Here is a 16024-nt window from a genome sequence, read left to right as displayed (position 1 = left end):
GCTCTAGAACAGTGGTCCCCAACCTTGGGCCTCCAGATATTCTTGGACTTCATCTCCCAGAAATCCTGGCCAGAAGAGGTGGTGGTGTAGGCTTCTGGGAGTTGTAATCCAAGAACATCTGGAGGCCCAAGGTTGGGGACCACTGCTCTAGAAAATTGAAATAACATTAACTGTGGGTCTTGATGATGGCAATTTAAATTTTAATTTGTATTTTAATCGTATTTTAATCATTTTATATTTTATTGTGTTGAATTTTAATTGTTGTAAGCTGCCCAGAGACCTTTGGGTAGAGTGGGCGGCATATAAATTAAATAAATAAATAAAATAAATAAATAAAATGCCTGCTCCAGAGCAGAGCAGAAAAGAAAGGAAAAGGAACACTTTGGAGACAAAGGGCACTTGCTTGAGGAGAACAGATATTTCAACGAGTGTCCTTTGCTTTGGATGAAGTGATCACACTGGCAGGAAGCAGATTAAAGTTATGTCAAACTGGTGGCAACAAATTTAAACCACAGCTGGTGGCTGAAGAAGAAGAAGAAGAAGAAGAAGAAGAAGAAGAAGAAGAAGAAGAAGAAGAAGAAGAAGAAGAAGAAGAAGAAGAAGAAGAAGAAGAAGAAGAAGAAGAAGAAGAAGAAGAAGAAGACAGTTCTCCACTCATAAAAGACAATGCTACAATGGAACTAGATAGCAAATTTAAAGTGGTCATTTGAAAATAATTACAAGAAGAAAATCTCAATTTACTGTAATGAACTTCTTCCCTTTCTATGATTGGGACATTTTGGCTATTTTGGAGGAGTTACAGTTACCGATCAAGCCATCCTATAGCTACTCAGGCTTTTAATGCTATCTTTACCATGGAAAAAAGTACATTTGGGTTCTGGAAACAAGAGTGAAGAGCTGGTGTTCTAAGGCAGTGGTTCTTAACCTTGGTTACTCAGGTGTTTTTGAACTGCAATTCCCAGAAACTCCAGCCAGTGCAGCTGGTGGTGAAGGCTTCTGGGAGTTGCAGTCCAAAAACACCTGAGTAACCCAAGGTTAAGAACCACTGTTCTAAGGGATGTTAATTACACTACACATTGTGTGTCAGTATGTTTTGAGTTGCATCTATGAGTGTCAAAAGTGTTTCATCATAAAAAGTTTCAGCAGAGTATACTCAGATTGTTATCTCTGGGTGGGGCTTACAACACATGTGGCATGTGGTCCTCGTAGTGTTGCAAGGACAGAGGGCCACCCTGCTACAGTGCAGTACACAGTATACATTTCTCTCCTCTGTCCTCTGCACGCTGGGTTTGCTTACCCATGGGCAACAATATGCCACTGCTAGCATTAGCAGATACAGTGGTGCCTCGCTAGATGATGATAATCTGTTCCACTGAAATTGCTGTTTAGCGAAATCATTGTCTAGCGAAAAGCATTTCCCCATTGGAATGCATTGAAACCTGTTTAATGCGTTCCAATGGGGAAGAATCGTCGTTGTCTAGCGAAGATCGGCCATAGGAAAGCCACTTTGCGAACCGCCAATCAGCTGTTTAAATAGCTGTTTTGCGAAGCTTAGATCCCGAAAACACCTGTTTTGCGAGTGCAGAGGGAGCTGTCAAAATCGTCATCTAGTGAAAATCATCATGCGGGGTAACTGTCTAGCGAGGCACCACTGTAGATGTCTTGAATGTTCATGGTGGCCATTTTTGTGTACCTCATGTTTCTGAAACCGGCTCATCCACATTAGAGACCTGGGAACTATGAGTGAAGCCTCTGCTTCTGGATCAAAACACACATGTGTGCTGCCAACACCCCCCGTGCACACACACACACACACACACCAGAATTTAATGCTTACACTGGGTGCACACTGCTCAGTCCAACCAGCACAGCAGCACCCAGCACCCTGCAGGCCAGCCGCGCTCCACCTGGCAAGTGGATCATCTATGGCAGACTCCCCAGTGACTGGCTCTACACAGCCGCAAGTGACATGTGGATGGCAAACGGGGCCCATGCCCTTGCCAGACAGTGTCTATGGGGGCGTGCTTTACTGCACCCCTGCAGATTGCAGGCTGATAAAAGGGACAACCCCAAAAGTGCTTGTATCTATACCTCGCACTTCGGAATAAAAAAAGGGGTTAACACCCCAACTTGACGCAGCAGATTGACTTCCGCATTCACCTTTTTTTGTTCACAGCAATTATCTTTCAGTTACTTAAACTCACTTTTCAATAAATTGTACAATAGTTGTACACTTGAATATTTGCTTGCCATTATTTCTAGACTTCGATCATACTTTATTTTATTATTATTTTATTTAGACATTTCCTTTCAGAGCTAGTTATTACATTATTACTAAAACCAGTAATAATCAAATGAGGAAGATTATATTTAATATGATAAAGAGTAGATACATTTATATAGTCTTACAGATACAGCTGGCTCTATGAGAGCAACCATAATGCCGATGTGGCCCAAGATGAAATTTAGTTTGACACCAATGGCTTACAAGATGGCAGCTAGATTGAGCGAAAGAGATAGTCATGATATATACACATATAAAAGATGGAAGATACTAGGCTCAGTAGTACTGCAAACGAGAACAATCATGGAATTGTTCTAATCACAAGCTAAATATGAGCCAACAGTGCAATGTGGCTGCAAAAAAGGCAAATGCTATTTTAGAATTCATTAACAGAAGTATTGTCTCCAAATTTTGTGAAGTCCTAGTTCCCCTCTATTTGGTACTGTTTAGGTCTCATCTAGAGTACTGTCCCCAGTAATGGACACCTCACTTTAACGAGGATAATGACAAACTGGAACAAGTTCTGATGAGGACAAGAAGGATACTCATGGGACTGAAAACCAAGAAGAAAGGCTAAAAGGACTGGACATGTTTAGCCTTGAGAAAAGAAGACTGAGGGGAGACAGGATAGTACTCTTCAAATATTTGAAAGGTTGTCATACAGAGGAGGGGCAGGACCTGTTCTTGATCATTCCAGACTGCAGGACATGTAATAATGGGCTCAAGTTATAGAGAGTCAGATTTTGTTTGACTATCATTAAAAAACAAAAACAAAAAAAACACAACTTCCTAGCTGTAGTTTGACAAAGGAATCAATTACATCAGGAGGGAGTGTGCTCTCCAGCGCAGGAGGCATTCAAGAGAAAATTGGACAACCATCCGTCAGATCTGCTTTAATTTAGATTCCTGCATTGAGCAAGGCCTAGGACTTGATAACCTTTAAAGATCCCTTCCAACTGAAAATGGAATCAGAATTCTATGAGTCTATGATTTTATTAAACTACGAAATAAAACCAGTTATTGTTTTAGCATACTGAATCAGCATTTGATGACGTATGTATTATTTTGTAATAGCTATTACAGATGTATAAAACATAATTTTTTTATTTTTCAGATAAGAGCTGTATACATAAAAGAGTATTCATATATATTCTTTATTAAACTTCCCTCCATCTCTTCCTTTTAAGGAATAAATTTTATATATATACTACTCACCCCTTATAGTAGAAGTGTCCAGGACCCTGATGCTCAACTGCTTCTGGTTAGGGGTTGCACTCCCCCTATAAGAACAAGTCTGCAGCTTGGGGTTGCTCCTAGATCCCACGTTGTCACTGGAGGCGTGTTGCCTCCGTGGCAAGAAGCCTCTTTCGCAATTTTCGGTTGCTGCACCAATTTTGACCTTTCCTGGACAGAGATATTCTGGCTTCAATTATCCATCACCTCCAGAATTGACTACTGTAATGCATGACATGTGAGGCTGCTTTTCATTTTTATGGTTCACAAAGTGCAGAAGGTGAAAAATACACCTCTAAGAACACTCACTGGGCACTGGGAATGAATACTACTGGTTCCCAGTTTGGTTCCAAGTTCAAATCATAGTCCTGGTACACATCTTCAAAGCCCTTAACAGCTTGTGGCCAAGGTACCTTTGAGACTACCTACCTACATCCACATGAGTGAATTCTGGCCTGTCCTTTCAATTTCATTACAGCAGGCTGTAGTCCAGGCATGGGCTTTCTCACAGGAGGCATCCTGCGTATGGAGTAACTCCCTCAAGTAAGGTGGTTCCTTGAATGTCCCTTTTTAGCCAGGTAAAGTAATTTTCATTGTTGCAGCATTTGAAGAGTAAGCTTGATTTTAGTGATGGAGACCTTGGTTCTCTTATCAGCTTTTGTATGTTTTGTGTACTGTGTTATTATATGTATTGCTTATCCATTGTATTTTATTGGAAGTTTCTTTTGGATGGCAAGGGATACATGTTTATACTAAGTAAGTAAATAAACATGTGCCTTTGTCTGAACGGAACAGTGTTCAGACATGGGGGATATGGGAGGTGATACCAGATGGGTCAAATAACTGCACAGCTGGCATCTTATTTAAACCAAGCCCTTAGCAGCTATGACTGCAGAATGAGCACAGCAGCACAGCCCAAGCCATGCCCACAATGCAGGCACAGTCAACATGACCATATTTAAACAAGACACCTGCCAGAGTCCTGCATGTTTAATTTTTTTTCATATGTGAGTATAAGTAGTAAATACCCAGAGACTACACAACAAGCTTATTGAAAGAATTTGTGAATCTTACCAATCATCAACAAGTACACTCCAGCTACTATATCAGCTTCTTTTGCGAGTTTTGATGCAAAAGGGTCTTCATCTTGCTGGTAGTGAGGAACATATTCACCTTGGGATGAAACATTTTGTTCTGGGTCCATTCCAGCCATATAAGTATTAGTATCTGAGAAGCAAAATAACATTTAATGACTCATCCCTGGCATAATGTTCAAAATCTTTTTTTTAAAAAAAAGCAATTCAACTAAATTCTGGGAAGCATCTCAAGTTCCTTACCTAAATGTCAGGAAAGCAGGGGCAGCCTGGAGGCTATTTAGGGTTGTGTCTCACCTCCAAATGTGGGACATGGTGGCGCTGCGGGTGAAACCACAGAAGCCTCAGTGCTGCAAGGTCAGAAGACCAGTAGTCGTAAGATCAAACCCACACAACGGAGTGAGCTCCCATCGCTTGTCCCAGCTCCTGCCAACCCAGCAGTTTGAAAGCATGCAAAAGCGAGTAGATAAATAGGTACCACCACAGTGGGAAGGTAACAGTGTTCCCTGTCTAGTTGCGCTGGCCACGGACAAATGCTGTCTCTACAGCTTGGAGGTGGGGATGAACATGGTGCCCTAGAGTTGGACATGACTGGACTAAATGTCAAGGGGAACCTTTACCTTACCTCACCTCCGAACAGCAAGGAGAATCCCCTCACTCCTGGACCACAAGCCATTTGAGCATAAAAGGTTCTGAAATTGTTTACCTTGATGTAATCAACTCATTTGTTTTAAACTAATTCATTAGCAGGCAGAACAATCCTAGTGAGCAATGTCATGTTTAAGATTTAACTTAGAGAAGGATGAAGATAGGAGGAGATGCTGCACATAAAAGTCTTAGAAAATGATAAATGGGAGGAATAAAGCAGTGGACAATTCACCATGATTAAAGCCTTGGTGGCTGCACTGGCCAGGGCAGAGGTGGCAGTGGATTCTTCTGTGAAGGGGTGGGATCAAGTCAAGGGATCCAGTATAGCAGTTACAACAGGGTACCATCCCATCATTCCCATAAAGAGAATGCTGATACCACTCTCTTTGAACCTTTGCCACTCCAGTAACATTCCAGTCTTGGGTAAGGTTTTGGAATGTGCAGGAGCATCTTAGCTCAAGCAATTTTTGTAAAAGGTGAATTATTCATACTCATTTCCATTCTAGATACAGTACAGAGATTGCTCTAGAGTAGAGTGTCAGGATTTGTTCCTTTAAGTGAACAAGGGGTTAAATTTAATATTGTAGTAAGAATGAAAAGCCATGCCTGCAACATCAAGTCAATGGATGACTTATAGCATTCAGATGGGACAAGCTGATGTAATGCTTGTTGACCATGTTCAGCTGCTATGTCTACAGTGATAGGCTGCTCTCACTATTTAAGCAAGAGTGTGAGAACAGCACTTCACCACTCAGTTGTGAGTCTGGTGGTTGTTACTTTATTTATGTGAATGTCATGCTGCTCTGAGATATTCTATGCCAATGTATATGTTGCCATGTAGATATGTCTGACCAAGTCTAATATATAATATTATAAGTCATATCAGAACTCTCACCATGTATATTTTCTCACATGTCCGTGTCTTTACTCTGCTAATTAAGGGGAGGATTTGAAGCTACCAGATAAGAGGCTCTGTGTAACTTGTTTTTCCCTAACAGAGTGCTCTTGGAAGCTTCATTATCCGAATCCGACTCCAAGCTTCAGGAGAGGCAATACGCCATATCAAGCCTTTGGAATTGGCCCCACACTAACATAGAGATGAGCCTGAACTGGAAAACAAGTGGTTCATGACAGTTCGTGGTCAATGGCTATCTACACACCACAAACCATGAACTATCATGAACTCCCCTGAAAAATGAGTCAATTCACAGTCATGCCAGGGTAGCTGAGTGGCAGGCACATGTGCACAGGCAGCAGGCCCAGCTTCCATACAAAGAGCCAGGCCTGCTAGTGGCAGAGGTGCTGGTGGCAGCTTCAAAACAAGGTAAGAAGATGATGGGGGCAGGGGGGGAGCCGGAACCCTATTTTGCTGAAGAAAAACAAAGCATCAAGAGGAAAAATGTCCAGGGCTCCATTTTGGCAGAACTGAACCATGAACCAGCCCAGTTTGTGTTCTGCTTCTGGTTCATGGTTCAGTTTGTGCCCATCTCTACTCTGCAGGACAATCAGCAGCATTGTGCAAAATACCCCTTGTTGTGCAAAATAAGTCATGTATTATTCATTTACTAGGCAAATATGGTGGAGAGGCGGAGCCAAGAGAGAGGTTAAAAGGCGGACTCTGAGAGGAGGAGTCAGTCAGAGTGAGTTGATGAGAGAGAGTTAGTCAAGTGTCATAGAGTCAGAAGAGAAAGAGATTGAGTTAGAGACTGGTTAAAATAAATAGAGAAGGTGGAAATTACTTATATGGCAAGAATATAGTATGTACATCTGAAGAACCTATGTGATTATTATTAACTTCGCTACACTTCAATAAATAAGTTTTGTTTGCATTTACCAGACAAGTGTTTGGACAAAAGTCTTTTATATTGTGGATAGAGGTAATCCACTGGTGGCAGTGAATGGAACAAAGACTGGAACCTTTATGAGGGCACAAAAAGTAGGTGCTTCATAGAGGTGAACGTCACAGCTGGCTTATCTAGAGACCTCATCGCTTCCTGCACTACCAGCCACAATACCCTTCTGGCCTATCTTGCTGGGATGGGACCTAGGGACACTGCTTTATGATAGCTCAAGTCTTTATTTTCGTAAAGTGAGATTGAGGAACTTCTATTTCATGATATGGCCATTGTCCCGTGGGGTCTCTAAGGGTTCCATTTTGACACTATCTGACTCAGTCACAAAATTATTCAGAAAGGTTGTCTGAAGTCCAAGGGATTCAGTGCCACCAGCATGCCAATGACAGCCAGCTGTATCTCTCATCTAAATCCAACAAAAAATCATAGTTCAAACTAGTGTCTTGTGTTGGTCATGGAATGGATTAAGACAAACAAACAGAGATACCACCGTGTTGAGAGGGATTGTGCTTGCCTTATACATTTGCAGTTTGAGTATAATTATTGACTCAGCCCTAAATGTTTATGTTTTATAAAATATATTATTTTAATAATCATTAATTCCCAGGATCGCCATGAAGTGGAAATCTTTTCATGGAACAAAATAACAACAACGTTTTTCAAAAATTCAACAGTCTGCAGTTGGTAACACTTACACAATAACAGATCATTCATTTTCTACACTAGAGGTGTGTCTTTTCTATTAGGAGTATTCCAAGCAAGATGAACAATACTCAGTTCTAGAAGTTAAAAATATTAGTGGTTTGACATTAAAAGGATTTAGATTAGAATAATACTTCCAGAACAATACCAGAATCATATCACGCCAGGAATAAACAAGCTTACAAAGCATGGAAAGTATCTATAATAGCATGCATGGTATTATGTCTCCCTTCAGGTGTAGATCTAGGAAACTGGAGAATTCTTTCAGAAGCAAGAGAATTGGATAAGTTAAATAAATAGCATGCTCCTGTAATAGTTAGAAGCTTTATGGGGGGGAGAATCACCTCAAATAAACTTTAGAAGAAGATAGGTTTTTGGAATTTGTGAGATATACATTTTTGGAATAGAAAGCAAGAAGCTTTCACTGAATAAATTTTGTGCAGGGGTCAATATGATCCCCTCACTGCTGGACAGCTCAATGGCTTAGGTATCTGGAGCCAATTCCCCACTGTGTGTCCCTGACAGAGACTGGACTCATTAATCCATAGGGCCCTCCCACTTGTGATGTTCTAATATGATGGATGATGATTAACTGAATGTTTATATCTAGGTTAAAATTTAGAGTGACATTGTAAGTGTATTTCTATAGTCTTATTAAAGGCTGTATGCAGCAGAGACACCTAAAGAAGGAAATGTTCATCAGCTTAATCAGTCTTGCTTTGAGGCTGTGAGCAGTCTTAAAGAATTAACATTCATGATAAAATACATTCAAGATAAATTGACATTCATGATAAAATACAGCATTACTGGATCAGGTTATTGTTAATCTTAACTGATATTGATCAAGTGTGTTTTATTGAGAGCAGGTGATTATCTTAAATAAAAAAGGAAGGTAAAAAGGGCAGGGCTGGTTCCATAAGATCATTTCACCTCATTGTATTCAGAATTTTAAACCATTTTGTATCATATTAAGTAGACCTTTTGTAAAATCTTTTCTTGGGGGAAAAATTCCATTTTACTTTTTTAGATGGGCTGATTATTGACTATATTTTGTGGTCCTGCAGCCGCAGGTACTTTGGGGTTCTAGTTGCTGCCTTGTGGAAGAGTATAAGTCGAAAACAGCCCTCCTGCTTACAGTCTATATTTCTACGGGGGGAGGGGGCACTTTTAGGCCCCACAGAGGGGAAGGCAGCAAGGCAGACAAATGGTCTGGGGGAAGACATGCAGCATTGTAAGCTTGGGACTTCTTTTGAACCCTATTTCACCTGAGAGCAAATATGGGTGACATTTCTTAGAGAGGGTTTTTGCCTCGCCTCCAGTAGCTGGGGAAAACATTATTTGGTTTAGGACAGATATTTAAATATTTAGAAAGCATTACCACATCCCAATAGTGGGAACACATCTGTCAGTGCATTGGCATACTCACAAGTGCAGGTGCAGTATTTTACAATACTGTTGTTGATGCTCTTATGTGCCATCAAGTTGCTTTCAACTTATGCCAACCCTAATAGAGCTTTCAAGGTTTGTGAAAGTTTCAAGGAATGGTTTACCATTGCAACCCCTATGAGTTTTCATGGTCATGCAGAGATATGACGCCAGATCTCCTGAGTCCTAGAAAGTGTGTCCACTATATCGGACAGCATCTTTACAGTACTGTGGGACCATAAATATTCAAGGGCTTTGGAAAGCAAAGGCAAACTAGCTTTTCATACACTTATGTATGCCATATGCTGTTGAGTCTACTTGATGCAGGGATACAAACCAAAAGAGATCTGCCATGTGGTTGTCTTAAGTTTCTCTTGAATGCCTCCAGTGTTGGAGCACTCACCACCTTTCAAGGTAATTGGTTCCACAGCTATACTGCTCTAGAAATGTTCCTGATATTCAACCAAAATCAGGCTTCCTATAACTTCAGCCCATTGTTGCCTGTCCTGCATGCAGGGATGATTGAGAACAGATCCTGCCCCGCCTCCGTATGACAGCCTTTCAAATATTTGAAAAATGTTATCATATCACCCCTCTGTCTTCTTTTCTCAAGGCTAATCATGCTCAATTCTTTCAGCCTTTCCTCATAAGGCTTATATGACAACGCTGTTGTGGAGCTCAGTTCAGAGCCACGGATCATCCTGCTGCCAAAGTCTAGAGCTGGAGTCTTCAACTTTAAAAAATTATACGCATACATTTCTGACAAATCAACACAGTAAATAGAAAGAAACACACAAACTAAGAAAAATAGTGTACTTTTTCCACTTTTCTTTGTGCTGGAGACATCTGAGTTATGCACAGCTATTTTTAATTTTTGGATATTTTGTTTTAATGAAAAGGATTTTATATCCAGAAGGTCAGAGAAGTGCTGGTGTGATCAAAATGTGTTTTGGTATTTTAAGGTTACAATATTATATTCACTTATCTGGGAATAAGTCCTGTTGTCTTACTTGTGTCTGGAACTGTGATTTACTACTGACTAAATGCACACAAATTGCTAACATGCGCTGGATTATGGAGAAAACAGAGAGTTCCAGAAAAATATCTACTTCTGCTTCATTGACTACGCAAAAGCCTTTGACTGTGTGGACCACAGCAAACTATGGCAAGTCCTTAAAGAAATGGGAGTGCCTGACCACCTTATCTACGTATCTCCTGAGAAAACTATACGTGGGACAAGAAGCAACAGTTAGAACTGGTCATGGAACAACTGATTGGTTCAAAATTGGGAAAGGAGTACGACAAGGCTGTATATTGTCCCCCGGCTTATTTAACTTATATGCAGAATATATCATGTGAAAGGCTGGACTGAAGGAATCCCAAGCCGGAATTAAAATTGGGGGAAGAAATATCAACAACTTCCAATATGCAGATACCACTCTGATGGCAAAAAGTGAGGAGGAATTAAAGAACCTCTTAATGAGGGTGAAAGAGGAGAGTGCGAAAAACGGTCTGCAGCTCAACATCAAAAAAAACTAAGATCATGGCCACGGGTCCCATCACCTCCTGGCAAATGGAAGGGGAAAATATGGAGGCAGTGACAGATTTAACTTCCTTGAGCTCCATGATCATTGCAGATGGGGCCACAAAATTAAAAGATACCTGCTTCTTGGGAGGAAAGCGATGAGAAACCTAGACAGCATCTTAAAAAGCAGAGACATCACCTTGCCGACAAAAAAGATCCGCATAGTCAAAGCTATGGTTTTTCCAATAGCAATGTATGGAAGTGAGAGCTGGACCATAAAGAAGGCTGACTGCCGAAGAATTGATGCTTTTGAATTGTGGTGCTGGAGGAGGCTCTTGAGAGTCCCCTGGACTGCAAGGAGAACAAACCTATCCATTCTGAAGGAAATCAGCCCTGAGTGCTCTCTGGAAGGACAGATTCTGAAGCTGAGGCTCCAATACTTTGGCCATCTCATGAGAAGAGAAGACTCCTTGGAAAAGCCCCTGATGTTTGGAAAATGTGAAGGCAAGAGGAGAAGGGGACGACAGAAGATGAGATGGTTGGACAGTGTCATCGAAGCTACCAGCATGAATTTGACCCAACTCTGGGAGGCAGTGGAGGACAGGAGGGCCTGGTGTGCTCTGGTCCATGGGATCACGAAGAGTCGGACACGACTTAACGACTAAATGACAACGAAGTTTTCCTATTAACTTTTGGCTACAATGAGGAAATGCTAAGTGGGTATGTTATATGCTCGCAGTGTCTTTATTAGGAAGTTACAGACCCAAATTAAAACAATAGAGCAATACAAACAAAATAGTAAGTAATCATTCAAAGATACACAAATTAGGGGGAAAGCAATCATTTAATACCATCTTTTTACAAGATCTTATAATATAAAACAAGAACGTAGCTACAGATATTGTAATTATTTGGGTTATTCCTGCCAACAGATACTCCAGATACTATGTGAATGGCCTTCCAGAACATTTTCTCATAATGGGCAGAGAAATTTGTACTTCATCTCCACTGGCATATAGCCAGTCTTCATAAGGGAAGCTACAGTACTGCCCTTCCAGTATTGCTGAAAGGAAACAGTTGAATATAACCCTAGAGAAAGCATGCCGATATTTGGTGATAGTAAATAACCAGCATGCTTGGAAAACTCAAAGTTTAGGAAAATATGTTAGTGAGCAAGATCAGTGGGCATTTGGTCGAGATTATTGTAAATCCATGTCTTTGATTCATTGTTCTAAGATGGGTTTAATAGTAAGATGATCCTGGGGGGAGAGAAAAACTATAGAAAAACCTAATAAGAATAATTTAAAATAAGAGCTTATGAAAACATATTTTCTCAAGCAATAAAGGTGACTGATGGATGGGTCCGCATTACAGAACTTTTAACCAATACCAAAAGGCAAGAGACAAAGGTCTACTCTCTACAGATACGAGGCCAGCCTCTAATCATAGTCTTGCAGATGAAACGCACCTGAGCAAAGAATGAGTGCAACAGGTTTGAGAGTATACTTTCAACAGCTCAATTAAAATCTTGAATGCATATTGCAATACCATATAACAGCTGAAACAGGATTTTGACCTTAGCATGCAATTTATGTCCCACCATGTGCACAAAAGACAATCTTGCAATAAGCTGAGACAACACTATTGAAGTAGCTCACTTCCGATCAAAAATATTCTAATTATCTTAACATTTTAATTTGTTTTACCTATATTAAAATTAAGTAGCTTAAGGCACACGAAATTAAAAGACATCTGCTTCTTGGGAGGAAAGCGATGAGAAACCTAGACAGCATCTTAAAAAGCAGAGACATCACCTTGCTGACAAAAAAGGTCCGCATAGTCAAAGCTATGGTTTTTCCAATAGCAATGTATGGAATTGAGAGCTGGACCACAAAGAAGGCTAACTGCCAAAGAATTGATGCTTTTGAATTGTGGTGCTGGAGGAGACTCTTGAGAGTCCCCTGGACTGCAAGGAGAACAAACCTATCTATTTTGAAGGAAATCAACCCTGAGTGCTCACTGAAAGAGCAGATCCTGAAGCTGAGGCTCCAATACTTTGGCCATCTCATGAGAAGAGAAGACTCCTTGGAAAAGACCTTGATGTTGGGAAAGTGTGAAGGGAAGAGGAGAAGGGGACGACAGAGGACGAGATGGTTGAACAGTGTCACTGAAGCAACCAACATGAATTTGACCCAACTCCGGGAGGCAGTGGAAGACAGGAGGGCCTGGTGTGCTCTGGTCCATGGGATCACGAAGAGTCGGACATGGCTAAACGAGAACAATGACACATGCATACAGAATTGTGCTGTAAAGTGTATGCAACTGGGATGGCAGAGTAAAACTTCCTCGGCTGTTCTTTCTTCAGAAACTCCATCAGCACCCTCGTAAATGTTACTCAGAGAGCCCCCTTTTTTGGGGGGGGAGGAAAAAAATCAGAGGAGAGCTGTTAAAGTTAGATGGAGACACTGCCCTGCCTACTCGGTAGATCAGATCCTACTGACTCCAGTCCTGTAACCAACTAGCAAATGGCCTTGTTACTACACCACCTTTATTTAAAACAGAGTAATCAATTCCAGCAGTTTACAAGTAAACAAAGCTCCACCTTCTTCTAAAGGTGGTGGGTATTGTGCAACTTTCTTCAACTCAAACCAATAGCACTCAGTTTGGACTGGATCGTGCCTTGCCATTGTGCTTGGACAAACAGTGCGCTAAAAACATTCAGGCAGATGAGAAACCCTCAATTCATCACTAAGCTGTAAGAGAATCTTAATTTAAAAAGTCAAACAGGACAAAACAAGGATCCTTAGATCTCCAGCAGCCTTTCAGTTCAGATTTGCAATTCTCAGTGAGGGGTGTAATCAGTCAACGGCGCAAAAACCAGCTCTGTAAAACATTCCTCCTTAAGTTAGGAGCTCCTTTTCGAACATAGCAGAGCGGCAGCTCAAAACGACCTCGCCCACTGGAAATCTACACATCACACAAACAAAAACTTTATGCATGCCGTTAAGTTGTAGAAGAACCGGGCAATTACCTCAAGGCTTGTGTGGTACAGAGGCAGACATTCCCTTCCAAGCGATGCCCAGATTAGAGGCAGTTCTTCCTCTGTGGCTTCTCCAGTCCGGCTGACAGCGCGGCGAGAGGGATGCGCCACGCGGGACTGGTGGCTGGGCTTCCTCGGGCTCCGAGATCGGCGCGACGTCCTCCTGCTCCCCGGTTGCTTCGCTGCTTCGTGCCTTTCTCTCTCCCCCCGCCCCCCCCCAATTCCCTGCCGCCAGGGGCGAGCCCGGCGTTTAACAGCTGGAGCCCTTTGAGACAACGCCGCCACCCCCACCCCCACCCCCCGCAAGCCGGAGTCCTTCAGACAAGACCAACAGCCCCGTCTGGGAGTTGAGAGGCAGCGGCGAGTCGGGCAGAGACAGAGAGAGATGCTCCCACCCACCCCCGCCAAAGGATCAGGCGTTTCTTGAGTCGCGGAGCCCTCTCTCGGCTTCTATCCGCAAGGCACGCTCTCCTGAAGAATCCCGGTTGGACTTGGAAGAGTTCATAGAGTGTGTGGGAAGGAAAATTCTCGATGGGACTCTCCCGAGTCTGTTCGTTTCTACAAAAACCGAGCCACGTTTAAAATCCACGGTGCCCCCCCCAAAACCCACCCCCCCCCCAGTGAAATGGGATTCCAAGAGCTGTCTTGAAGCGAGCTGCTTCCAAGGGGAGGGTCTTCTCAAAATTATTCGCCGGGACTAGAATCTGGTTCCTTTGCAGAGACCGGAGTCTCCATCTGGAAACTCATGTTCGTTAGTCCTTCTGGAAATGCAGTGAAACCATTTTTCGTCCCGAATAGGGGAAGAGTGCCTGAAGAGTGCCTGAAGAAAAAGCAGGAGCTGGTTCCTCGCCCTGTGTCAGTCAGTCCTCTCAAGGTAGAAAGGACAGGTTTTCTGGAGGTAAAGGAGGCATTTGTGGTGCCGCACAACCCAGTCGAGGGGATAGAACTACCAGTGATTTAATATGACGTGCAAGTGGTTTTATTTTTCCTATATGGTTTAATTAAAAATTTGCGTTGGTTCCTCTGGTTTTTAGAAAATATGCAAAATCTACAAACAGGGCTGATTAGGAAGAGCATATTTACTTATTTATTTAAAATATTTATAGTCTGCCCTGTATCACAGGCTGTCAGGGCAGATTGCAAAACTGTATGAAACGGCTGTAAATAAGATTTTTAAACAATATAAAATCAAACAATTTAAAATATGAAATTAAAACATTTAAACATTAAAAACATCCAAATCTATTCTACTAAAACCCCTACAACCCATGATACTGAACCCTCAAAGACTCTAATAAACACGTATTTCTTGACTTCACACTGAAACGATGTTCCTCTTTGTTTCCGGTAGAGGCAAACAAGTAGATTTTCAATGTATTGATGATTGATAACAAAAACAGGTGAGGGAAGTATAATTTCACCTGTAAGATTCAATGAGGTTTTTAAAAAAGTATTTTCCATGTGCTATAAAAACTAATTATATTTCTTTGCACTTTAAAAATCCAAGTAGAAAGGGTAAAGAGAAATATTTGAAACACACCTGTTAGCTTTGTTTTTGTTATATGTCAACAAGTCACATTCAATTTAGAGCAACCCTAACAGGGCTTTCAAGCTATGAGAGATATTTAAGGAGTAGCTTAAGGCACACCATGCCCAAGTGCACTTCCACAGCAAAGCAGGGATTTAAACCTGGGTTTCCAGACTCCTATTTTGTCCACTACACCACACTGGTTGTACTAGCTTTGACTCATAGTACAGACCTGGAGATTTGAATTTATTCAAGATAATAAGGTATTCCTCGACTATTTTTTTTAAATCAATCTCCAGCTGCAATCTTATCCTCTCCATTTGTACTTCACATTTGTCTGGAAGGTTATCGTCTGTCCTCTGGGAAAAGACTGAGGTAAAATACGAATTGAACATTTCTGCCTTTTCTTTGTCAATAGCTGAATAACTGTTTACTTTCTTTGTCTTTTGATTCACACATACCTGAATGATGGTATTTTTGTTGTTGTTGCTTTTAGTATCTCTAGCTAACCTCAGCTCATTCTCAGCTTTTTGCCTTCTTAATGCCCTCCTTGCAATCCCCTGCTACTTTTCTATACTCTTCCTTCTTTGCCTGGCCTAATTTTCATTTCCTATACATACCCTTTTTTATTTTCAGGTCCTCTCTGAGCTTTCTGAAGCCACACAGGACTTTTTTTTTTTTGCTGCCCCACA

The 16024-nt window shown here is 41.5% G+C and overlaps 1 protein-coding gene across 3 annotated transcripts in view; it reads right to left on the bottom strand.

The window, feature by feature from the left end:
* OPN5 (opsin 5) overlaps positions 1 to 14066 on the bottom strand; it is a 38833-nt gene extending 24767 nt beyond the window's left edge. The window contains exons 1-3 of one of the 3 annotated variants that reach the window (XM_020796739.3): positions 13796 to 14066; positions 4592 to 4744; positions 3500 to 3688 (exon numbers count right to left, since the gene is read on the bottom strand). In XM_020796739.3, coding sequence (XP_020652398.2) covers positions 3500 to 3688; positions 4592 to 4730 — 328 coding nt within the window. In that variant the 5' untranslated portion in view covers positions 4731 to 4744; positions 13796 to 14066. The remainder of the gene's footprint in view (positions 1 to 3499; positions 3689 to 4591; positions 4745 to 13795) is intronic. The other 2 variants (XM_020796740.3, XM_072976690.2) reach the window with 2 other exon arrangements.
* Between the last annotated feature and the right edge of the window lie 1958 nt (positions 14067 to 16024).

Source organism: Pogona vitticeps, chromosome 1, assembly GCF_051106095.1.
Source record: "Pogona vitticeps strain Pit_001003342236 chromosome 1, PviZW2.1, whole genome shotgun sequence".
NCBI lineage: Eukaryota > Metazoa > Chordata > Lepidosauria > Squamata > Agamidae > Pogona > Pogona vitticeps.
Note: the sequence above shows the minus strand (reverse complement) of the source record. Positions and strands in the feature narration are given on the sequence as shown.